Source organism: Streptopelia decaocto, assembly GCF_964273445.1.
Source record: "Streptopelia decaocto genome assembly, chromosome: 7".
Classification (NCBI taxonomy): domain Eukaryota; kingdom Metazoa; phylum Chordata; class Aves; order Columbiformes; family Columbidae; genus Streptopelia; species Streptopelia decaocto.
In genome coordinates, this window is record NC_138661.1 from 56400197 (window position 1) to 56427008 (window position 26812).

General features: G+C 43.1%; 1 protein-coding gene across 3 annotated transcripts; it reads right to left on the reverse strand.

The window, feature by feature from the left end:
- Nucleotides 1–4487: 4487 nt before the first annotated feature.
- On the reverse strand, nt 4488–25514 carry RIC3 (RIC3 acetylcholine receptor chaperone). Of its 3 annotated transcripts, none has more exons than XM_082058994.1 (6): nt 25335–25514; nt 17525–17748; nt 16237–16315; nt 14076–14169; nt 8652–8797; nt 4488–7635 (listed from the first exon to the last, which is right to left on the reverse strand). In XM_082058994.1, exons 1-6 carry the CDS (start codon nt 25480–25482, stop codon nt 7148–7150), a joined length of 1179 nt encoding a protein of 392 aa, XP_081915120.1. In that variant the 5' UTR covers nt 25483–25514; the 3' UTR covers nt 4488–7147. The 3 variants fall into 3 exon arrangements, with proteins under 3 accessions (XP_081915120.1, XP_081915119.1, XP_081915121.1); XM_082058993.1 differs by having other exon boundaries at nt 8652–8800; XM_082058995.1 differs by lacking the exon at nt 25335–25514 and adding an exon at nt 24132–24414 and having other exon boundaries at nt 8652–8800.
- Nucleotides 25515–26812: the final 1298 nt, after the last annotated feature.

Genomic DNA, 26812 nt, shown 5'->3' on the forward strand with positions numbered 1-26812 from the left:
GAATAGCAACACCCCACCCTTTACGACTGCTATCCTGACATAACTTCAGTGGTGACTGCAATACAAGCGGCAGCCCATTTGTGTGTGGCAGCCTTAGATGCCAAAGATACTTCTTTACAATTCCCCTAAAGAAGGAGGACAAACCCCAATTTACCTGGGACGGGAGACACTACACTTGGAATTGTCTTCCACAAGGGAATAAACGAGTGTTGAACTCATTTGTACTGAGGGCCGTGTCAGTGTTGTGGTTGCCTTCAAAGGGCAAAATGTAACTTTAGGACTGTATAAATTTAACTACTCCTATATTTTTATACAGTCCTAGAATTACATTTTGCCCTTGGAAGGCAACTGTGAGGCTGAAGTGGTCCCTGGTGAAAATGAGTTTGGCACTCCTGGTATAAACACTCCCACTACTGCGCACAACACCCTGGCTCTGCTCATTAACACTGTGAATGTGCCATCAGGTATTCACATACATGAATCTATAGATGACATCTTGGTGGATGGAGGCAGTAAGAAACAGGTTGAGCAGGTAGCTGAGACTGTCCAGAGCTTACTGACAAAAACTAAACTGCTCCACCTTCCAAATGTGAAGGTTCTGGTCAGGAAGTTAAATTCCTAGGGGCCTGGTGGATAGAGGGAGCTATTTTAGTACTGATGATCATACCGTGTTGGCTATTGAGAGGGGCCAGACCCTGAACAGCAAAGCAGAGTTGCAGCAGCTATTGGGCACATTGGGGTACTGGAGAAGACACTTCCTGGGATTTTCAGTGATTGCCTGCGCTTGATAAGACCTGCTTTGGAGGAACAGCCATGGGATCGGACCTCACAGCATGCGGAGGCCCTTAATGTTCTCAAAGATGAACAGAACACACTCCACAGCCACAGTGGTTCAGGATTGGGCTCAAGGGTAAGGTATTGAGTGCTCCATACACCATATTGCTCCCACGCCAGTGGAATCGTTGATGGGGCTTATAGTCTGATTAAAAAGTGTACTGATGTCTCACAACCCAGTTGGGACATGTGGCTAACACAAGCAGTCCTCATTGTTAATGACTGCCGGGGGACTTACGGAAGCCCCAGAATTGAGGCATTTTGTCCCCAGAGGCCACCAGTAGACAATGTTTCCTTACCAAACAATGGAAAGGACCAGCCTCTATTAAAAGCACACATGGGCCAACCTGTCAGGGTGAAATTACCTTCTATCAGTATTGTGCCCATGACGCTGGCAAAACAGAGAGGCTTATATACCTGGGAAGCTCTGAATGGAAGTGGGAAAACTCATTGTATTTGCGTCCAGTGGATAATCCCAGACTTGTAACATGAAAGACGAATTTCAAAGCTTGAATTTTGTTTTTTCTTACAGGACAATGGAAAAATGGACAATCTTGTCATTTCTTCTAGCAGTGGTGACAGTGACCAGTGTGGACAATTTGAAGTATGATGGAAGCCTTGATACTGCAGCAAAGGTTGACAATATTTATGGCCAAATCTACTGATAACCTGGATTGTGGGCAGCTGTTGTAGCTGTCCAGATAAAGAAACTGTCTCAAATAACCCTTGAAACAAGTTCAGGGTTATTAATGCAGATGATGATGGCAATGGCATAATGGAACTTCAAGATACAGAACTAATTTTGTATACCTGCCAAAGGGACTTGGTAAAACAGCGCTACCTCTGTTTCTGTGGCTATATCTCAAATATTTTATCTTCTGAAAGTCAGTGAATGTGTCAAACTGGACAAGGAATCTTTGCCCTTAGATGCACCTGTGCAGAAGAGCTATTTAATGTATTAGAAGAAACAATGCAAAATACTAGTATAAGAGTGCTAGAGTGTGTGAAGTCTTGGACATGTCCATAGACAATTTCTCCATCCACATATCTAATGTATCAATGCTGCTTCAGGACTAAATGAGGTGAAGGAAGCAGCAAAGTATACAGGCAATTGATGCCACACTGGGGACGAATTGGGTGGAAAAAGTTTGATGTCTGGTTTTTCTTTGCCAGGATGGCTAACCAGCCTTCTACAACCTTTGAGTAGTGCTTACCTACTTACCTGTTGCCACTGATGATTGTTGCTATAATTTTGTTGTTGGTTAATTATTGATGGTAATTATTGATTACTGATGGTGTTTGTAATGGTTGGAAGGTAACAGAGAAATGCTGATTCACAGTGGGCATTAAGACTTGGGAAAACTGTGCTTCCTTTTAACTTCAGAGGCAAGAGGTGACTGCACCACTGCTCTGAAGAGACCAGTTGAATCATGACTCTGGTAATGGGGTGGATGTGTGGCAGGTGCACCTCCCACTGTGGCACTTGCCCCGCACCCCAAAAAAAACGCACCAGAAATTTCTAGACAGTAGACGACTGTGGTCACGTATACATACACCCCTTGGTCAACAGACAGGGGCCTTGACCTTCCCTCTGTTCAGGGAAGTTTCTAGACCGTTACCATAAATGACTGTAAGCTCATATTCAATGAGGGTATAAATGGAGCCCACCTGAGACCCACTTTGAGTTGGTCTTCCACAGAGTGCAGCTGTGGTCAGAGACTCTCCTCCTTAGACTGGGACACCATCTACAGAGATTTTCTCAAGGACTAAGACACCTTGCCTTGTGATTACATCTTCTGGGTACCCTTGAGAGTTCTCAGTTTTTGAGCGGGTAGATGCACATCTTGAATCATCATTCTAAACTTTTGGGATACTTTGAGTCTGAATCAGCTGTGTAGTAACTAAACTGGTATCACCATATGTGGTTTAGGATGTTGTTGGAGTGCTGAATAATTTTGGATAAACCCTGTTTCTAGTTGGTTCTCTGCTAAACAATTCTGGTTAGAATCAATCAAGTCTGTTTAGAACTTATCACCTGCCTAAATTGATTTTTGGGGTGCTTCTGTGACGGGCGACACTTGCATTGTTGATGCCATGCTGGCTGTCTTGAATCGTCTCCCTCTGCCTCATGTGCCATAGGATAGAATAGATGAGATGAGTGCAGTTGGAAGGGGCTTAGAGTGATCATCGGGTCCAACTGCCAGATGGCTCCAGGGCTGACCAAGTTCAAGCATGGTACTATGGGCATTGTCCAAATGCTTTTCAAACACCGGCAGGCTTGGAGCATCAACTGCCTCTGTAGGAAGCCTTCCCAGAATTCGAACTTCTTCTCTTGGTAAAGAAATGCTTTCTAATGTCCAGCCTGTACCTCCCCTGGTGCAGCTTTGAACTAGTCCCATGTGTTGTATCACTGGATACCAGGGAGAAAAGATGAGCATCTCTGTCTCCATGCTCCATCCTCAGGAAGCTGTATGGCAGGGGTGTCAAACTCATTTTCACCAGGGGTCACATGAGCCTCGCAGTTGCCTTCAAAGGGCTAAATGTAATTTTAAGGCTGTATAAGTGTAACTACTCCGTAACAGTTAAGGAGTACTTAGACTTATACAGTGTCGTGAGACGATGTGGAGAATGCAGAATTGCCAGCAGGACCTCTTTGAGCATGACAGGTGGGCCGGTGAGAGTAATGAGTCTAATTCAATATGAATTTAACATCAATACCCTTTAATGAACTCTTAACAACACTGAATGTCCATGAGACCACGTTTTCCCAACCCTTATATACTCTATACTGAAAGGCCATGCGGCAAGCACAGGCTACGATTGGTTATACTTGCAGTCACTCTTCCCCCCACCACGATGGTGATCAGCTGCAGGGAACTGTCCACATGCTTTTCATGGGTAGCGACGATGACAGTGCCCCTCCTGCAGCCTGGGTCGAGGGCAGACCAGCTTCTGTTAACTTCCGTGTGGTCCCAGTGCACCTCAGTCACCCCAAGCCCTGGCTTGTTCACAGCCTATGGCCCAAAAGCTCTCCACAATACAGTATAATCTTATAATCAGCCCTTTGAGGAAAGTGGGAAAGATTGTCCATGTCCACTTGGGGCTTCCATAGGTCAAGTTTATGCTTAAGCTGTGACTAGACAAGCCTAAAGTCATTAGCTGTTCTCACAAAACACTGCTTCCAGCTTTGTTGCCCTCTGCTCACATTTGAGGACCTTGACTGGATGTCAGGTACCACCAAAGCTGCTCTACCCCCCATCAGATCCCTCTGGGAGCTAACCAATGCTTCCATTTCATCCTGTTTGTTTCTCATACTGAGTGCATTTGTGTATAAGCATTTCAGGTACATTCTTGGAGCCCTCTTTGCCCCCAGGAGCAGTTGTAAATGTTCCCAGTAGCACTACCACTCATGGGTGATGCCATACCAACCCTCAGTTTACCTCCTGCAATGCTGGTGGTATCTGTTCCCTGCATCCATTCTAGTCTAAAGCTGTCTTGATCAGCCCTAGCAGTTCCTGCCCCAAGACACTTCCTACCTCCCGCATTGGGACAGGTGCATTGTGTCAGGCCCTAGCATACCTTGTTTCTTGAAGGCTCTTCATGTTTTAAAAAAAAGTCTTGGTGCAGCCATTAGTCCTGGACCCAGGTATTGAAATCCTGGGCTTGCTCCTAGCTTCTAGGAGGATCTGTTCTGTTGGAACGATAAAGGACTCAGCATTCCGATTCAATGTGAATCACGCAAAGCCATTTATTACAGAAACAAGCCTCCTTATATATGCAACTATATTCTAATCACGCGTCCACGCTCCAAGCATGGATTCGCTAAATGAGTGTCATGGGCTGTCCATGCACTGGAGTCTCACTGATGATACGTCCGATGATTCACGCCATGCCAGGACCCCGCTGATTGAGGAACGCCCCTCTCACAGCAGATTCTGTTCTCAGCTTCTCAAAGGGCCTTGAGATTCCTTTGGGCCTGACTAATTCAGCAACAAATCTTTATCTATCAAAACCCCTCCACACTGTTCCATGGTCTTCCCAGGCACACCTTTCACTACATAGGTTCCCAAAGCCCCAGCCAACCTGACCTTGGAACACTTGCAGGAATGTGTCATCCACAGTTTTCTCTGGACAGCCTGCTGCAGTGTCTTGCCACCTTCGTGACCAGAGGCAGTTCTCTGCCTCTTCTTCAGTGCTTCGGCCCCTCACCATCTCAAAGGCCCTGGGCTGGGCCCACACCCAACACATTAGTGTCTTTCCTGGACTGGAGGAAACCAGGAGATGACAGTGGAGTCCAGGTGCAGTCACCAAGGTACTAAATGAGAGGAGGAATGTGTCTTTACCATTAATGTCTTGGTTTATTGTTTTCATAGACTCACAGAATGTTAAGTGATGGTTGGGCTGATGGTAGGGCACTGGCTGTGTGCTCCTGTAGTGCCATGGTGATGGTGTCATGGAGGAAAGCCCTGGCACGATGTAGTGGTGCTAGGGTGGCCATGCTGGAGGTAGATCACTTCCATGGGTTCTTCTTGGTCTTCAGGTGGATCTACCTGTATGGGCTCCATGCCATCAGGCACATGAGTGATGGCCATTGCTACCATGCTGCTGATGGTGTGCCACCTCCTTTTATTTTGTTTCTGCTGCATCTCTGCTTTCCCATGCAAAAGTGGGCAGCCACTTACCTTGCTGAGGTGGGACCTGTTTCTTCCAGTCATTCTTGTAAACTGAGGGGCTTGAAGCTCAGTGAATTGTGAGGTGGCTGCTGGGATCTCTGTGTGTGTAGGGCCTGGAACAAATGGCAGTGAGGTAGCTCATGACATGAGGAGGCCACTGTGATGGGGATGCATGTGGTGAAATGTGGCTGTTCTGTGAGCTGGAGGGCCTGTGGTCTGAAAGATGGCCTCATGTGGGAGAAGGAGGAGGGTTGATGTGCTGAGAACCCCTGTCCGAAGAATCACTCCCCTGTGTCCTCCTGCTGCCCCTTGGGCACAGGGACTGCCCTCCCTTCCCCTTGTGTGCCTGGGCCCAGCCCTCTCCTCATCATCCCATGGTTGGGCTCCCCTGGATGAAATGGTAACAAGAGTGTTCCAGGAGGGTCAGGGGGTCTTCAGTGACCCCCCCACCAGTGCAGCTCCCCACAAGTTGCGCAGCCCCTGATTCCTGACAGTGGCTGAGAGGGGTGAAGCACCTGGACATTGTGCCAGCAGGAAAGGGAGGCACAGCCAGCCTGCACAAGGTTTCCCAGCACTCCATAAAATAATTCCTGATTGCCAAGTCTTATGTGGTCCTCCTTCCCTGTCCCCTGGTCCTGGAGTGTGGGGAGGTGCCATCTCCTCTGAACAGAGCCCCAAGGGAGAAGCGGGGGGGGCCTGGCATCTTTTGGGCCACTGTGCTGGTGCCATGTGAGGGGTGTGTTGGAGGCCACCAAGAAGGTCCCTGGGGCCTGGAAATTTCAATCTGAGGTTTACCCTCAATCTTCTATACCTCTAAGGACAAACTTTATTGCTGTTGGTGGGTTTGTTTGTTTGTTTGATTTCTTTTAATCGCCAGGAATATTTTCAGTGTTCTGTAACACGAAGTATGGTTCAATTCCTGGATTCATTTGGTAGTCTCACCACAGCTATGGCAAAGACAAAACTCTGAATGTTTCAGTCTTGCCCCACATGCTTCATGGAACACAGCATAGATGAGGCTACTGGGCCTGCAGTGTGGCATAAGCTGGGAAATGGGTGGCAGGTTGAGGCAGCATATGAATTTTGTGGATTCTGGCTACGGCAGTGTCTTGGGCATACAGCAGCAGCAATGACACAGTTAAGAAAGAGTCACATCTATGACTAGGGTCTGTTCTGCTGTCAGTTAATGTTCAGGTAAGAGAAAGAAGGCATACTTTCTCCTCCAACTTCCTGGTGATCTCATAAATATATAAACATTTGATTAATTTTGTATTTGGTAGCGCACAAACAGATGTGCTTGAGAAAGAAAAGACATTTTTCTAAACTCTGGGAGGACAGAGAGGAAAAGCGAGGACTATTTCTTCAGAATGTGAAAGAATCACAAATATCTGAACCAAATAATCTGCTCCAAGATACCAGTCTCCAAAAATAAGGACAAAGCACTGTTGGCAATGTTGTGGTAAACCATGATAAGACTACAAGAGAGGGCATCAGGTAGATGATGTGACTGATTGTTACCATGGGAATGAAATTGGTACAAAGAGCTGAGCACAGAAGTCTTCATCGGGAACAAAAACCACACAAATGACAGTTTATAACCTTTACCTTTGTCATCTAGATAACATCCACTACTGTCCCTCTTACTCAAGTCCTTTTGTGTTGCGCTTTCTCAGTGTGCCTGTTTCATTGAAATCACTGGCTTTTTGCTTTCTCAATGCTGCGTTTTCATTTTCTGACTCCACAAACAGATCCTCTTGGGTAGACTCTTCTGCTTCACTGCAACTTTCAGAGTGGAACCCAGCATTCTCTGCTATGACAGCAGGATCATCATCATCGTAACAGCAGCAGCACCCCTCAGTGCTCTGGCTGTGATGAAGGTCTCCCTCTTCTTCACTGCTGCCAGTGACCTCGTCTTTTTTCTGCATTAAATCATGATCTCCCCTTGCCATGGTGAGATCAGATAGAGTTTGATTGCACAGATGCTCTTCATCTTCCATGTCCTCCATTCTTTCTGCCAGCTCTTCTGCAGAGGGCTGGCTCAGGTCAGGGTAATCGACGAAGATTGTGTCGTGTTTGCGCTTGAAGCAGTCAGAATTGTCATAGACAGGATAGGTCTCCTCTGGATAACCTTAGGAATAAAGTGATAGGCAGCTTGAGATGTTACCAGCATTGAAAAGCAGTACTGACTTCAGTGATGGATACACAAGGTTGTTAGAACAGTTGTTCTTAGCATGGGCAGTATAAGTGTCATCTATTTAATGCCATGTATATGTCAGAGTATTAAATTCTTGGCAAGAACGTGCAAAACATGACTCCTTGGGATATGAGAAAACTCCACTTACTTTTAGGGACCCGGGATATCAATCGTGACCTTTAGGGGAGTGAATTACCTGAGTTTTGCTGAAAGCTATGGGAGCTAAGTGATGAAAATTGTGTGTCTTAGATCCTAAATGCCTTTTTTGTTTGTTTCTAATTTGGAGACTTCTGCTATAAACAGATACATCAATGACTTTGTGCATTTCATTTTAGAAAATGTATTATGTACCTAAGAAAACAGTGCTTGAGGTCACTTTTATTATGCTTTATGTTTTGAATCATTTTTGAAAGCTTCTTAAAGAGCAAGGAATTAAGTCTGCATTTAAGCAGTTTAACTAGGATATCTTGAGAACAGATGCATGTAACAGGTAAACAGCAAGGAATGAAAAGGACATGAAAATAAAGAATTTTTAAAAGCCTTCCTGGAGTTGACTTTTACAATATTTGAGCAAACAAAGCATCTTTGACTAATCAAAAATAAAGTGTAAGTTAACCAAAACATAACTGATTGTTATTTCCAAGGGTTTTATCATTTTTGCATGAAATTCAGCCCAGCAAAATAAACCTCCAGCAGCAGATGGAGCATATGTGAATATTTGTATGCCACTCTTTGCAGCAGATAGTGTAGTGTTTACACTAAAGGAAATGCTGGATGCCTCAAAATCTATTTTCTTTCTATTATGTTTTGCAAAACAAACCACCTGTTGGAAAGTTTTGAACACTGCTGAAAATGCAGGATAGCTAGGAAAAAATTTTGAAAGGATCTGGGACTACAGTCCTTATTTGATTCATCTCTTCAGGGTAATGGTAAGAAAGGCTCTTGCTCACCTTCCCAGTCCTCCATGTAAGGAGCTTCTTCAGCTTCCTTCTCAGGAGAGATGCCATCTATGAATTTTCCTTCTTTCATAACTCTGGTAATTTCTCGGAGTTGCTGAAGTAACCTTTTTTCGTGGTCTGTTGTAACATTTTGAGTCCTGCTAGGAAATATTAGACACTGGAATTCAGTCCACTATTATTACAAACCATTCACAGAGTTTGAACCCAACTGTTTGATCCGCCCCGGCAGCACAGTGTAAAGAAATGTGGCTGCAAGTGTGATTACTACTCAACATCTGCATGTTATCTGCCCTTCAGCTTGGCATAAAGGTTTAGCCATTCATCCAGAAAACATGCAAACTTAGGTACAGCCAACGTGAGAGCAAGATAGAAGTGACACCCAATTAAGAGCTATGGTACCAATGAAACTACAGACATTTCTGGCCTGTAAAAGAATATTAGGTGAGAATTAGAGGGCCATATATTGTTTGAAGCATTACAAGGAAATGTAGTTCAGAACCTATGTGCTACATCTAAACTTCTGTGGCTGATCAAAATGTCTTGCACAGATTTTAGTCTCAAGAGTCTTATTCCTAATTGTGAAGATTAAAGGTATTACATTTGCAAGGCCTTGTTAAGAAATGTCAGCTGGACAGATCATGTAGAATTGAAGGGAGGGTGGGAAATGATTGACATTTTAATCAGATTAAAAGCAGACTATGGTTTTGACTGGTTCTGCACTGCTGATTCTAATAATTACTATTGCTCAGGTAATACAGTTATTACTGTTGTAACAAAAATACTTCCAACAGGTAAGATAATGTATTCATTACATGTTTTTCTCTGGAAAAAAAAAAAGAGTATCCTAAAGATCTCATAGACAAGTATTTGGAAGGTGGTCTGAACTCCATAACTCAGTAGGTCACTATAAGAAAGACACTGGGTGTATTTAGGGGTCAAAATTGTTCTGACTGTGTGCTTGTTTCATCTTGAGTTTGAAGTTGTTGATCAGATGTTTGTAGAGGACCAAGGCACTGTTTTGGTGTGCTTTTGAATTTGAGGCAGGATCTGTTGCCCTGAGTTACACAGAGTGGTCCTGGGCGTGTGCTGAGCTGTGATGCTACGTGAGGTCAGATCATCTCTGGTGACCTCCAGACCATCTGACAGATAAGCTCCAAGATTAGACAGCTGCTCAGTGAATCTTAGGGGTGATATGGAGAGAGGGGAGCTGGAAACAGGTTAATCACTTTGGATTTAAGTTATTAGTATCTACTTAATCCTTGTTTCAGGTACCTGAATTGTCATAAACTTGAAAACTTGCAGTATCCATCCTGGTTTTCCTCAACTGTCATGACCACAGCAGCAGTTGAAGAAGCTGCTGGTTTGTGCGATGGTGATCAAAGTGCTGACCCTGGGCTCAATTTTGTGCACTGCTGCACACACAGTTGCATGTAACTGAACTTAGGAGCAGGCCCACTGATTTCATTAGCAGCTACCCAGATTAAACTGTTTAATTGAGATCACAAGGCTAAACATCACTTCTCCATTCTTCCCAAGGGGCACTTTGCCCCACAGTTTGAAAAGCTGATAGGGTTCCAGCGCCATTCAGAGTTTGCACTAAGTCCCTTCAAGCTGCGGTTCCACAGAACATGGGAAAGTGTAAGACAGTGGGACGGCATCCTCTCAAAAGCCTGGGTAATGCAGATGTAGAATTTGAGATGTGAAGGAAATGGTTTCATCAGCTAGCTGCCTTTGACAGAAGCTGTAATAGAACTGCCAAACTAATCCTCCTTTTGTAGACAAAAGTGCCTGTAATTTGAATACATATCACCTGGATAAAGACAAGAGAGGCCTGTGTCAGCACAATGGGAAGATATGCTGCTCAGATAACAGGATCAATCAATGCAGCTGCATCACTGTGGCATTTCATATAGGAAAATTCCTAATACGCTGGATACTTTCATTAGAAATCACTACTGTTTTATTGCAACACAAGGTCTCTATACTTCAGAGTATTCCTCCTCCAGATGATACCATAATTATAAGATACATTTCCCTGTAAAGGGGGAGAAACCCAAGCCCATGCACCATCTCTGCTTCATTTAAGGTCTCTGGGAAGACCTACTGTAGGATGCTGGCAATGTGTAATGTATCTGGCTGCCTTCGTGTGGGAGAGAGTACCAGGGTTAGAGGACAACAGATGCAAAAGGTTTACAGTGTAAGAAAAGGTCATTCTTTTTATTCTGTGTGTGTGTAGTTCCAACACAGCTATTACTTTTCACAGTGGCAGTGCTTATGTTTTATAGACACTCAAAGTGCTCACTAAAAGGTAAAGATTTCTTATGCTGAGATCGGAACATTTCCCGAAGAGCTGTCATGGCTGCAGTGAAAATCCATAATCTAACATGGTATCCAAGACACATCAACCAGTATTGTTTTGCTTCATGATCTTAATCACTATTAAAATGCAGCTATAGCCCCAAAATGATGCCCCACAGAGTACAGCCATTCTCTCTTTTCAGTATCACATTTGCTGTTATTATGGTAAAAAAGGTAAGTTTTTCTAATTGACAGCCTGGTAAACAGGACTTTAAAAACTGGTAACCGAGCTGTGCTATTTCCACCTCTTAAATAAATTACCTAATTAAAATCTCAGAAATTGAGTGTTTGTTGTTTTTTTTTTACAAGAGTATTGTACAGTACTCACATTGAGAAAAATATTTACAATTAATCTTCCATATAAAATGGTTTCAAAACACCAAATTTCACAGACAGTAGTAAAAAGAATAAGGGTAGGACGTTTGTGAGAATGGGTAGGGAAAACTTTCTGTACCCATTACACACTGTCCCAATACTGAAACAATGTGCTAAAAGCCTGGAAAAAAAGCAGTATGCATGCTTTTAATGCAGAGAGCCCTATGTAACCATTAATCAAGACTGTTTCTGAGTCATCAGATTCCCAGCAAGGCTCCTCATCTCTGCTGAGAGATACTGGAGATATAGAGGTGCCCTTAGTGATAGAGATGTGAAGCTAAATTACAAATATGTATAATTTAAATTTATAACCTGTTAAAAAGAGAGGTGGGAAGAGTGCTAGATTTTCTCCAAGCTGTGAATCATTATATCCTTAGGTGCTATTTACCTGTGTGCATTAGGTAACAGTTTAGGTTTGGTTATGTTGCTGAGGACCCAGCCAGGTAGTTTGTTCTTCCTCTTGCTTTCGTTGCCTTGCTCTAACATGCTAAAACATGCCAGGCCTTACTAAAAGTAGCTGTACTTGCACTTTTTGAAAGTTTTGCATTTCTGCAAGGGATTTCTGTGCGTAGGGCTGTAGCAATTCCAACTGGCATGCTGATTTGGAAGGATGTCTCCTTGGTTGGGTTGGAGGTTGTTCTTCAAGCCTCATTAAAAAAAACCAAAAAAGGCAAATCCAAGTTTCCACCTCCCTACCTTCTATAGCACAGGGGTGGATAATACCAGCTATCCCATCTGAGAAAAGCAGCTAAGAGCATTGGAAGGTGTTCCTGCCACACTTCAGTCAAATGCTTTTGAAAGAAAAATGAGCAGGACAAGCCACAGCAAGAAAACACATACACTTGCTACGGAAGAAATCAGAATAAAATCACACAGCATGATATATATCATTCATTTGAAAGAGGTTTTCTTTCTATGGTACAACATTATCTGAGAATAAACCGCCCCTCCAAACTCATCCAGATTTCAAAACCAATGTTTTTTTAATAGAATATACAAAATTAGAATGTTTTTTGATACTAAGGATCTTCACCAAAAGGAGAAATCCAGGATGAATCCTGGGAGGAGAATACTCCTGAGCTCTGGTGAGGGGACACTGAGGCACGAGCTCAGCCCTCAGCACTGTCACAGACACTGTGTGTTGCAGTGACACGTGGGGTTTTGTGACAACGCAAAATACGTTATTTGGTTTGGTTACTAATCACTTGGCAGCCTGGGAGTCTCTTTGCCATGTCTAGTATAACGGGCCATGGTTTCACCTAGGGTCTTTCAGCATTAAATTTGATACCAGTTACTTCTCTCTGGCTTTTCTGTTTTAAGGATTTCTGTTTAACTGCATATTAATAAATAGAGCTCAAGTAATTTTTGCTCTGTTCCTCTTTCCTTTTTATTCAAATCTATCAACATCTAGATTGAATAAGGTACTCCGTGCTCAAATTGCACTTTCTAACCATATGTGTTAAGACATGCATCCAGTATTACTGAACTTAATGAGTATTACAGTGTAGATTAAGAAAGCCTCGAAGTCTGCGTGTATTTGAAAAACAGCTATTTGCTCCATCTAGAGGTGCTTTTCCCCTTCTCTTTAAAGAGGCTACATACAAAATTCTTTATTAGATTATGATTTCCCCTGAGGCCTTTAGGTCCATCTATATAAATAGTTCAGTTGAACAAAGAAAGGAAGTTCTACTAAATAAAGGCTCTGAGCCAGTAACATGGAGTGGAACAAATACTGGATCAGACCCTAAACCCATTTTCTCAGTAAAAAATACCCGTCCTGAGAGTCAGCACAATATCTGGGCAGCTCATAAACTTATTTCTGGCAGCTGAAACGTACATGTAGAGCGTTGTGTTAGCTCTCCACAACAGACTGACCCAGACAAAGTTAACATGTTAACAACCTAAAGAGCTATCTTTTGTGATTGCAAACATGACCTCAGTGTTCATGGTATTTAAATTTTCACACGCTGCAGTTTTGCATTGTCCTATTGCTGTGTTGTTACATTTCTTATGAAGAGCATAGACTTGTTTCCAGTGTTGCTTTATAACGTAGAACAGTGATCTCAGATCTATAGCAAACATTCATAATCATAATAAATTCTTAAATCCTGATTTTACAATTCTTTTTGTATCTAGAAGCAAATGCATGGATTTACTCATTACAGGGTGGAACTAAGTTGTGGAAGCAGATGATTATACAATTATGCCCTTAAAGAAATATTTTATGGATATTCTAACAGGCACTTACATAGAATATAATGGCATTTCTGTTGAGAAAAATAATTAGTAGAACTGGAAAATAACATCAAACAAATGTGTGTCTTAGGAGTCATTCATTGGGTCACATAAGACAGGTTGTTTTATATTCTTTAAATGTAGACATTTTCTTTTCTGTTTACACATACATGTCATTATTTTCCAAATAATGCACTGTACAAAGTGTGTGGGGGTTAGAGATAGTTGCTTTTCTGTTTAAGGAAAACGAAGTTGGAAAAAATGATTTATTTTAAATATTGATTCTTAAAAGAGAAAACCTGCAGAACAAAAAGCGTGATGTGCAAAATCAGTTTTCTACAATTTGAAGTAGTAATAAAAATTATATCTTAATATAGCCAATGCAAGGAAGTGTAATTTTTAATCAGAGCAGACTCTCTCCTTAAAAAGCTGTAATTTGAAACATACCTGTCAGAGTTGGGTCCTACTCTGTTCATTAATTTTTCCATAGCTTCTTCTGTCTCTCTCAGTTTTTCCTGGAGTTGTGTGAGCTCATAGTCAGCTGTAAAACAACCAAAATGCCAAGGTCTGTCAGTAGGAGCTTTGAAAATGTATCCCTGTCCTGTTATCACAGGGAGCATATGCTGTACCAAGCCACACTGGCTGAGCCAACTAAACCATGTGGCTTGAAGAGTTCTACCTACTTGTCCTGGTATAAGAAGGCAAAGACTATTGCCAGTGTAATGGGACACACAGAAAGCACCTTCTTTCCAAGGGTCCTGAGCAACCTTCCAATAAACAGAGTGAGTGGGGCACTGTGTATCACTGGAGATTAAAGTCAGGGAAAATAAAATACCATATCTTTCTTCCTAAGGAAACCATAGTGTTTTACCGTCTACTACGGAATTAATAGTTCTCATGGAATTTCCCTGTTAAATCCTTGGGAACAGAGAAAAAGGTCACTTGAGTATTTTCTAACAAGTCTAAAGTTTGAAAAACCACATCTTTATCAAAGAGAATAAAGTTCACGGGCTCGATGGCATCCAACCCTGCAGAGGTGTGCCAGGGCAGGCAGCGAGCGCCCGGTCTGTCTGGGGAGCAAAGCAAAGCACGGCATCTCCAGAGTTGCACTTCTCGCGGAAAATGTTTCCATAGTACAGCAGTTGGCACACATGCGTGTACATGCAGAACACCCATACTGGCTTTGAATATGCCAAAAGTGTTAACAGTGAAGATGCAACAGCATGGACGTCAACAAAAATGCTTGAGCGCTTTGTTTGGCTTTTGTGGCTCACGCTCAAAATCCTATAGCTGAGACTTCATTTTTCCCAACTGCAGGATAAAATGAAACCAGCCTGGGTTAGTTAAATATTCGGCTGCTCCAGGAACACCCATTTAAGCAGCACAAAGGCACAATGGAACTCCAACAGAGTAGGAATGGAGAAAGCCATCCACAAACGTCCTGCTTTTGGAAAGTCCTCTGTTCTGCAGAGAATGTCATTGCTCAGTGTATCACTGATGTAATTATTTTGCATGTCTGAGACTTTAGAAATAGGGGAAGGGCAAAGAGAAAGGAAGTTACTCCCTCCAAGTCACTGCTAAGTGGTTCCTGGTCCCGTGACTTGTCCCCTGCTCTGTTACAGCTTGCAATGAATGCTTTAGGAATTCATACAAAGAGCTCTAGAAAAAGCAGAATAATTTTCATCACTAGTTCTTTGGGTTATAATGGTGGTAAATATTTAGCTTACTGCAAAGTGAGATTCTGTTACCAAGCATTAGAGAAAAAAATATAATTAGCGTTGCTAACAAATTGCCCCAAATTGCCAGGCACAATGCAGTACAAGTGCACTAAAAATGCAATCTATAGCACCGAGTACATTAGGTATTCATAATATACACATTAATGTCAAGGTAATTACAGCTGTGTTAAGAGAATTACCTTACTGCTAGCACTTTCTATAAAGCCTTAAGTACTTTCCTTTCTTATTACAATTTAGCCAGCTAAACACAACACAGTTAAATACTGTTACAGTAACTACTCATCCAGTATTCAATAGCAACCTTATTAATTTATCTAAGAAATGTCTACAAATAGTTGAATCTATCGCACTGATGTTTAGGTAAAATCGCAATAGCATTTCAGAATACCATTTACTTTCTCATCAAAAATGAGCATTGCAAAAGGGGAAGGGAAAAGTAAGGAAGTGCCTGGTAATGGCTAAGAATTCAGAATTTTTTTTAAAAAAAGCTAGCTTTTAATAGTATCTTTATATACTATTACTAGAATATTACGGATTATGGCATAATTATAGATGGACATCCTATTACCCGTTTTTAATCATTAGCTACATAGCTTTCTGCAAATCCGTACACTTAATTCAGTGAACCTCATGAAAAGCCATTGCTTCCAGGGGGCTTGGGATTGGGCTGCTATCACAGAGTCTCATTAGCCGAATGAGATTATAAAGTAATTCACTTTAACTCTTGCTCACTCCAACACAAAAGCTTCCAGCTTGTTCTTTACGAGGGGAAGAACAGCAGCTTTATGTGAAGAATGTGAAGACCTCAGCTGGACTGTGCCTTTACACAGTCAACAGTGGCACAGGTACAACTCAGAATTCCAACTCACTGATTTTTCTCTTGGTGTTCCCAGGTGCAGCAGTTGGGCATTTCCGCTCTCCAGCACTTGTTTTTCCCTTGGAAGCCAGCTGATGAGTGAAGAAGACAACCCCTGCTATGAGTTACAGCAATAGTAATATACAAGCCTCAAAGGCAACAGAAAAAAATGATAGAAAACTGAAATATGCCAGAAAGTAACCACAGAAAAGTATGCCCAGCAGCAAAAATAGACAACCAAGAAAGATGCCTGGGAGATTTTGCCAGCTGAAAACTCCTAGAAGACACACTTGGAACAAATTATATTTTTAAGTATAGTGAAACCATAACTCATCAAAAATCACTTTTTCATTTTAGAATATATATCTGCTCCCTCCTGATCCTGTAATTCTTCTGTGTATAGGACGGGAAAAAAAACAGTGCATTGGATAATTACTGTGAAATAAAGGACAGGTTCTGAAGGAATTACATGTGACCCCACTTGTCTCTCTTGCAATGTTTTCTGCCATTATTGCTTATCAACTTTGTACCTGCAGCAAAGATACTGGTTGGCTCTATACAGAAACTGCAGACTATCTATTTCTTTTGTCTTATGCGTGTCTGATCAGCTCACCCAATTCACGTTCTTGCCTCCTGTCTGTCCAGAGCAGACTGAATTGTTTGGACACTGCTCAGTCAGGATTCAGCCCCCACTCAAAGGAGAAAACATTTCCACCAGTCCACTTCTCCCTCCTCCCACACAGCTGACTGTCATCACTTACATGCCAGTCACATCTATGTAACAAAACACTAGGAAAGTTCCAATCAAGTGTGGAAGACTTGAGGGGAATTTGGGCTGAGCTTTTTTAAACTAGCTTTCAACCAATTCCTCAGCTAGGGTGGCAGTAATTGTACTCCCTTCTCTCCCACTTTAAATACGTAACACAACACATGACATATACAGTATATATAATATTTAGTTATACATAACAGAAAATAATACTATGTGTATAATAAAAATTAATCTAACGTTGTTCTAGACATACACATTTTCCAGGGGAAAAAAAATGCTTAAACTTGAAGAGTTCGAAGGCCAATACAGGATTTCAGCAACTCATCCCTGTATTTTCAGCTCCCATCTTTGTAATAGCAAAACCCACAGGATACCCCAATCTTTCAACCACTAGTCAAAGGTCCTGCATCAGCATTTTTTCTGAGCAAGGCTGATGTGGAACCAGGTACAGAAATGAGACTATAATTTATGTTTTGAGGGGGTATTTAGTTGGTTTTTGCTCTGATTTTTCAGTTCATGTTGGTCTTACCTTAAATAAAATGTACAGGATATATAAGAAGATGCCAAATCCATATATAGGGATAATCTGTCCCACAAGACCTCTCCCAGTTCCACCAGTGCTTCCACCACCGCCTCCACCTGCCTTGGCTTTGGCAACTGCTTCAGCCAGGTGCGACCTTGGAAAATGAGGGGCCGCTCGGCTGTCGGGAGCAGCCTGGTAATGCATCCTGGGTGGAAAGCGACCGAGCTTCCCTGCAAAAAAACCCACACGATGATTATTTTTTCCTCTAGTACCTCTCACCCTTTTTCATGCAGCCTAAAACTGCACCAGCAGGCGCAGCTGACCTCTTTTCTCTACCTCTAAATGTACCACCACTGATGAATAAAGTTGTTGGACCCTAAGGGGTAAGCCTGTGAACTCAGTCCTCAGTAATTTACTATACGCAGTGCTACGAGTTAGGTATGCACAATTACTCTCTTGATTTTAAGAAGTGAAAAAGCTGGCAGGGCAATTAACAAAACATGGAGTTTAACAGCTATATACTTGTGCAAAGACCCTGTGAATCAGCATCCCTATCAGGATGAAAACCCCAAGTCTTACTTCTGGTTCTCTGTTCAAAAAAATGTATGGGTTTTCTGCTGTGAGCCTGATCTTTCAATATTACGCAAAGCCTTTCAGTATTACACACAGGTATGTTAATGCATAAACTACTACCCATCTAGTATCCCAATGCACAACTGCAGTGGTCACACAGTACAGATTTTCAGCTATAGCCATAAGACATAGCATTTTACCTAAGGAGTAATGAAAGATAAAGAAAAGTGGTGGCACCTCAAACCGTTCTTAAAATGGCATTGGGTATAGTGATGTAGGAGGAGATTGAATACAGCTTGGGACATATGCTCTTTGGTATTTTAGAGGGAAATGAATGGTTTCTAGCCCTAAGGAAGGCAGAATTTAAAACAAGAAAAGGGAGTCAGCATAAATGGAAGCATGGAGCAATGCTGGAGAGAGACAGAAATGATGCTGTGGACAATTTCATTCAACTGAAAGGCACTAGGATCTCAATGAATCTAAGCTCATGCAGCTACTCTGTTTTCTTGCTGCCTTCAACATCTTTGCCATGAAATTCACTATTCTAATCCTCTCTGAACTTGCCATCCTGCATTCTATCTCCATACACAGCTGGGACTTGCCCCTGCACTCCCTTCACAGTTTCACAGTATGTTTGGGATTGGAAGGGACCTCAAAAGATCATCCAGTCCAATCCCCCTGCTGGAGCAGGAACGCCTGGGTGTGGTCGCACAGGAACATGTCCAGGCGGGTTTTGAATGTCTCCAGAGAAGGAGACTCCACAACCCCCCTGGGCAGCCTGTTCCAGTGTCTGTCACCCTTACTGAGAAGAAGTTTTTTCTCAAATTTAAGTGGAACCTCTTGTGTTCCAGCTTGATCCCATTACCCCTTGTCCTATCATTGTTTGCCACCGAGAAGAGCCTGGCTCCATCCTCGTGGCACTCACCGTTTATATATTTATAAACATTAATAAACATTATAAACATTAGTCCCTGCCACCGTTTGGGACTGAACTGAACGACTCGGTGAGTCTGGCGGTGGGAGGCGTTGGATGGAAGCGCCGTAGCTGGGGGTGCCAGGCCGGCTGTAGCTCAGCTGCAAAACTCCCTCTCTGGCACGGGCAGCAGGAACGCCAGGCAGGCAGCGTGCACTTGCGTAAAGAAAATTAAAACCAGGGTTGAAACGGCACCGAAAAGAGCTAACGTTACTGCTCAAAGTACCCAGCTGCAAATATTTTTATGAGAAGCAAGACAAGAGACAATTAGATTAAATTAACATTTGCTCTTGTTAGGAAACACTGTCATAGGTGGCTAAACTCCTGAGCACAGAAAATTACAGTAAATACGTATTAGGAAGTAATATCAATAATTCATGGAGTTCCACTACTAAAAACACATTTTCTTTTAGGTGATGGCATACGTTGAGTGCTGTAGGCTTTAGTGAAACTGCCCAGTTATACCACTGCTGACCAAAACTGCTCTCAGATTAGCTCAGGCTTAACTTCGAGGAAGCTGTTATCATGCGCTTTAATTTTAGTGAATTATTCAAAGTCTGTGATGGAAAGCAATAACAGCATCTTATTTACAAGCAAGCCCCATTGCTCCAGCAGGAATGCCTTGTAGCACTAGGTCACTGGGGATACAAGTCTGATGTCGTGTAGAGAGCAGTATCGCGGGGGCAGGGATGAAACAGCAGGGTAGACAAACCTTTGCAAAACATCTTATACTCATGCAAATATTATTTATTTAAAAAAAGAGATAAAGCAGAAAATAACTGACAAAGGTGAAGCTGTATTTAAAGGGAATAGCTTTCTAAATTATCTATAAGGCCTTGTTTGTGCTTTAAAAGATTAAATTCAATTAATCAGGCCAAAGGGACACACACTAGTAATTTCATTATCAAAGTAGTTTATAGGGGAATTGCATGGCTCCTAGTTCTTAATCTTCCCTGTTGATTTTTAAACTTTTATAATAATTTACTTATTTTTTTAAAAAATATGTTTTTCATAGCTTTTTATTGTGAAGATCCCATACAAATTATAGAGGAAATCAACAGCACAGGCAACTTAAAAGCACCATACACAAAAAGCTGTCAAATACACAGCACAGAAGTGGAAATGCATAGCAATTTGGATGCCACTGTCAATTAAACAACATACCTTGTCCTATTAAAAAACTCGACACCCTCGCACAGCAGTAGGTGATGTGACTGGATTCCACATTTCCAGTGTGAAACAAACCACTTTGAGATGGAGCCAATGACATGCTCTCCGTCAATAAAATCAAGTGACAGGTGAGCACAGAAGGGCATTTTCCGTGCTGGGGGAAGGGAAGAGCACCAGCCTCGAGCTCCGGAGGGAGCCAGAGACCCATTCTGCTATTGAAACATCTCTCAACTACCCTGCAACAGCCCAAGAGCTCCAGGCAGACCTGATTGCTGCATGTGATAACTCCACCAAATACACCCCACCTGGCTTTGTGATCTCTTTACCTAAGGTTTATCGAACATGTCTAATAATTTGCCATAATGCTTTAAATCAACTTTGCACACCAGCTACAGGGCAAGAAAAGCATGCTTTGTCTAATCCTGTCCCCTCAATAGCTTTTAGTCCAGAAGTAAAATTATGCCCCTCCTAATGTTTGTGTTTCTTAAGAGAGTGTAGGTTTCTGAATGTAGAATTGTAGTCCTAACTAGCAGTATCATGTTAGAATTACTGTGTTTTGTTTAATCTTTTGACAATACTCAACTGGAAAAAGCAAATCTTTAAAAGTGTATTTATAGCATAACTCATGCAACAGCCAACTAGCTGATAATATTCAGACCATTCAATTACCTTTTTTCCAAGAAAGCTGTTATGTGTTCTAGCTATTGGAGCTTAGGAATTGCTACCGAGCCCAACTTGACTATTTATAAACTTATTTAGACAAGTTATTGTATAATTCATCATATTGTTACTGTATAATTTATCAACTCATAGTCTAGCTAATATGTCTTTCTGCAACATCTGACCAGTTGTAAAATACTGGGATACATACATACACGTATAATAAAAAAATAATTTAACATACAGGAAGAACTTACAGGCTGTCGCTACATTAAATTTGCACTCCATCCCTCAGCTTTAAGGTACATGATTTCATTTATACAATGTGCATGTTCTTCAGACCCCAGGAAGCGTTAGGAGGAGGGTCAGAGCTGGGAAATGGCAGTCTGGGCAGTGTGTGTAACCTGTCCAAGCTGGCAGCAAAGCAAAGGATGCTGTTCTCATCACTCCTCACATCTCAACCAAGCTGCTCCTTTGGAGGACAGCACCCACAGTTCTCATGCTCTGCAGTAGGCACTCTGCCTTTTTTCTTGGTTTCTGTCTCAAAACCACGGTTACATTGATTTGGTTTGGAAATGCTAAGATTGTGTGGTTTTTCCAAGCAAGACATTTACTGTTCCTTACTGTGCATGCAAACCCAACCAACCAAAAAAACACAGACCAAGAACCAACCAGCTAGATGTTTTGCAAAAGCTTTAACTGAAAGCACGTGTGACAGTGGGATACAGAACTAGCCTCCTGCCCCAGCAATGCCATTCCAGTTCTCAAACCTGTCTTCAAACTGTACTCAGACTCCCATGTTCAGGGATGCTTATGTGCTATTTACATTTTCCTGATAAAATGTTCATTGTAGCAACCGAAAAACCACCACTTTTTCAGACAGTCACAGGGATCAGAAATGAAATACGCTTCTGTGAGACCCAGAACTCAAGAATTTTTGTATGCTTTTCTCTCCTGCTCTGCTGGTCTTTATGTCTAAAGATGTGTACTCTAAACAAAGCTTTTGCTAAGTACAATATGCAAGACGTTGCTCTCTGGAAGATGCCAATAAAGAGGCATCCCTACTGACACCTTCGTCTCAGGACTCTTGAATCAATTTTAAGCCACTCTCAGCAGTGTTATCTTCATAAAACATTCATTTTCTCTCCCTGTCCAGTTAGATGAATTGGCCAAAGGGTTCTAAAGCTGCAAATGGGAACACACAGAAAGACACACTGACTCCATAATAAACTAACTTAAAATGTCCTCCAATAAGTTTTCCTTGCATAGCCTCCACATTTACTATAATAGTTTAGCATAATCTATAAAGAAACTGTTTTCTTGACATTTAATCTAAATTCTCTTTCAAGCCGCTGTATCATTTCTGCTGCTGTTCTCTAACACCTTCTAATTTTCCCCAACACCACTGCTCACAGAAAGCCCAAGAAATGAATCCTTTTTATAACACTACAAGTTTATGTTTGGTTCATTGTTGAGGCCACTATTTCAGTATTTACTATACACCATCACAAGACCCATGTTTTTGTTTTACACATGCAGTCATCTATATTTTTCCCTTCTAAATCTTTTTATAAATCTGATTCTGGCAGACAGTGTAACATCAAGATGAGAATGGACAAACAGCATGCTTTTATTTAGTTCTTGCTCTTCTACTGACATTTACAAAACAGCTCCAGCTGTGTTTCAGAAGCACAACTTTAGAGTCCTACCCAAAAAAAGGGCAGAAGGAAGGACAGTTTTGAAATCCTTACTTTAAACCACCGCACCACTCTGTTTCTAATGGACACGGCCAAATGCTTGAACATTTTTTAGAAAATATTGCAGCTGGAGGTTAAAAAGGAAAACACAAGAACTACCCAAAATGGAAACATCGTAATTTTCTGAAGTGAATACACCTGCAGGCAACTGATGTGTGTGTTGCACAAATCCACCATGGCCAGAGGCATTACCTGAACAGCCACACATTTTTCTTCTAAAGCTGATGCCACGTTATCATTCATAAGAATGCAGACAGACTACACTCCTCTTGTGATCGAGCTGTTATGTTTTTCTTAAACTACCAACTTACAGAGTAGCTTTACAAAACATATTGCATATATTTATGAACATTAGACTTAAAAGCACTTTTCAAACTGCTAGTAGCTCTTCTTTCCTCTTTTCCAAAAATGTTTTTTTTTTTTTAAATTCTAACACTTGTCATGAAATAAACTAGAAATGTGATACATTCACAGTAAGTCTTTAATCAGAGTAAGCTCTTTAAATATGTTCTTTCATATACATGAACCTACTGCTGGGAAAAAGAACAACCTTCCTGTCTGAAAGATAATATTAACTGCTACAGTATTATGCTCACCATTTTCTTAAAAGAGACCTCTGAAAATGGCTTTATTAGAGAAAACGCCATTCTTAAGCTTAAAGCCTGTTTCGATAAAAAGCCTTCTGGTAACACTGAATTCTAACAAATGGTAGTAAACTTTAAGAATGTTTTATTCAGAGGCATTTTGCCCCCAAGACTACAATAAGCACTTTACTAACTTCAAAAATGACATGATTACTTCAAGTTCCTGAAACCTCTGTCGAGTAACTGCAGTTATCAGTTCGCTGAAGGGGATGACTAATGACAGAGATATGAATTCAACTGTTCATCAAGATTTATTCCTCCGATAAAAAAAATAACTTCAGTTGAAATAAAGTTTGGTCTAGAGAGCAGGTGTCATGAAATTCTTGCTATCAAATTGAAAATATGGACTATAAACTCTCATCTGAAACGGATCAGCTGAGGTGAGTGCTGGGGTGCCAGAGGAGCACGCCGAGTGCTCACTCTGCACCAGGTACACGCTCATTTGTGCTGTACTGTCATCTGCAGGGTGATGGCAAGAGTATTTATGCTACCTGTTGAGTATTTACATTATCTATTTTAAGCGTTTAACTGTGGCCCTCGCTGTGCTGCTCTTCATGTGCTATCAACAAAATCAGCTACCATCCAGTAGCTGCCACTTCAGTGTTAGAGATTACGGAACGAAACTATAAACCTGTACCTCTACTGTGCTCATGAGATTATATTCAAGTTCTTCAAGACCAAGAATACACACACAGCAACCACGGAAGTGTAGCCGTAGTATACAAGTAATATATTTCAGTTCAACATAATGTTTCAGCAGTAACTTTAGCCTGAATGTCCTTACAAACCCCTGGTCAAATGAAATAAATGTCACTGAAGTGCAATCACCTAAGAACCAGGCTGTCGGAAGGATGCAAAAGATAAAGTCAGTGAACGGGAGCACCAGTGCAACCTGTAAGTTCTCTGTCCTTCCACCAGCCTCACCTCTGGCTTGCGGGCAGCCCTGGGAAAAACTCTTTTTCTGGCAAGACCTGGGCTATGACAGCAGCTACTTTTGCAAAGTGCCTTGGGGACAAAAACCTGCAGCCAAAGGCAACAGGCATGAAAAAAATGGGAGGTGCTTGTATAAACCCATTCCTCTGGAACTTAAGAGGGGACATGCAGAGGGGGAGGGCAAGCAAGGACATGGCCCGAGGGATTGCAAGGACAGGATGGAGTCTAAATGAGTCAAGTGGCACATTTATTATGAGAATATGGTGCACGAAAGCCAAGTTTGAAATACTGGAGTAGGAAACTAAACAATGAAGATGATTCAAATGAACTTTTATTTCATATGCAACAACAAAAGCATTCTGTACAGAAAATAACAAAATAATGAAGCTTTCAAATAAAAAGTGATGCATCGCAATGGAAAAAAAAAAAAAAAAAAGTGGTATGTCTCTTTCCAGCAGCTTTAGTACCCCACTTACATAAGATAAAACGAAATTTGGAAGACTTTAAACTATCTTGGAAGAAAAAGAAACGGGTAAATCACAGAGCAATAAATTCAATCTTTTGACACTCCATTAAGGAGGCAGCATGAGACAGTGAGGTGGCCAACACCAACGGGAAGGATTAGCTACACTACTTTTCCATACCGGGCAGCAGAGCACCTTCCAGACGCGCCGTGCACCCTCAGCACAGCCCCGGCCCCTGGGACACAGCCCGGGGACACAGCCCCGGGGGACACAGCCCCGGGGGACACAGCCCCGGGGGACACAGCCCCGGGGGACACAGCCCCGGCCCCTGGGACACAGCCCGGGGACACAGCCCCGGGGGACACAGCCCCGGGGGACACAGCGCCGGGGGACACAGCCCCGGGCCGACGGGACCCGGCCCCGCAGCATCCCGGGCCGCCGAGCTGACGGGCCGAGCGCGGCACCGGGACCCACCGCCCGGCCCAGCCACCGCTGAGCCACCCCCCGCGTTTTACGCCCAGCCCCCGAGCGGCAGCCGAAACACGGCGCTCGGCGTCCCGGGGCGGGGGCAGTGGCGGCGCGCAGCGGCCCGCCCTCGCCTCAGCGGAGCCGCCGCCGCCCGGGCCCGCAGCGGCCTCTTACCCTCGGGCGGCGCGGGCGCTGCGAGCGGCGCGGCCCCGGGCTCCTGCCTCCCGCCGCCCCGAGACAAGAAGGTCCGCGGCAGGAGGAGGGAGACGCAGAGCACCAGGCAGGAGACCGCGGCCACCCGGCAGCACGTCGAGTACGCCATGGCGGCCCGCGCGGGGCCGCTCCCGTCGCGGCGCCGTTAGACCGTGCGCAGGCGCGCGCGTGCGCTGTGCGCTGGCGGGAGCGGGGGGAGCGGCGACAGGGGTCTGGGCTGGGGCCGGGGGAAAGCGGCCCCGAACCCCAGAAATGCTGCCCGGGGCGGGCCGGGCGCTTGGTTCCTGGAGCACAAGTGTGATGAAGAGCGGCTGAGGGAACTGAGGCTGTTCAGCCTGGAGGAAAGAAGGCTGAGGGGAGACCTTATCGTTGCCTACAACTACCTGAAAGGAGGTTGTAGCATGGAGGGTGTTGGTCTCTTCTCCCGAGTAGCAAGTGAGAGAACAAGAGGAAGTGGCCTCAAGTTGTGCCAGAGGAGGTTTAGATTGGATATTAGGAAACATTTATTCACAGAAATGCTTGTCAGTCATTGGAACAGGCTGCACAGGGAAGCCGTGGAGTCACCGTCCCTGGGGGTGTCTAAAAGGTGTTTAGATGAGACTCTTAGGGACATGGTTTAGTGCTAGAGTTAGGGTGTGGTTGGACTCGATGATCTTAAGGGTCTCCTCCAACCAAAACAATTCTTTGATTCTTCCTAATCCGCTGTGTTTTCCAGGCTGTCCGCCCTTGCCGTGGCTGTAGCACTGCGAACTTATTGAGGGGGGAAAAATGAAATAATCTACACGGTGCCTTTTTTCCTCTCCCGTGCAGGGTCTCAGTGGTGTCCCAGCTGTCAGGACAGAGCAGGCAGGCACTGGCGGCTCTGCACTGTCCTGCCATGCTGTGAGCCCGTGTCACCAGCCGGACGGGCCGGACTGCGCTTGTGAGGGCAGGAGAGCATCCTGGCTAAAGGGCTGGCTGAGGCCACGGCTCGCCTGGGTTCTCCATGTGCAGTTGTTTCCCTGTTTTGTAGAACAATCCAGACCATATTTGAAATTAATTCAATTTACTGCAGCTATCTAAGAAATTTAAAAATTACAAATGTGCATATGTTCTCAAAAGAGAGCTTGAAATTTGCATATTGTCAGTGCTTTTGTTTAGGGAGCTGCTGTGCAAAGTCATCCTGAAACCACCTTTCTACCATACTAACAATAAAAGATCGAAGTAAAGAGGGAAGTTCATTGTTTGTACTCATTCGTTCTCCCCGACTTAAGCAAAAAATTGCCAGTCATATAAAATTAAATTATATGGCTTTGTATTTCCATTATAGTTCTATTCCACTGTACTACTGTAGTTGAATTACACTATTTTCCATGGGGTCTGGGCTGTGACTACTGAATTTAGCTCACTTTATGCAAGAGCTACCCTTAATTAGACTTGAGCTGAGAGCAGAATTGCTT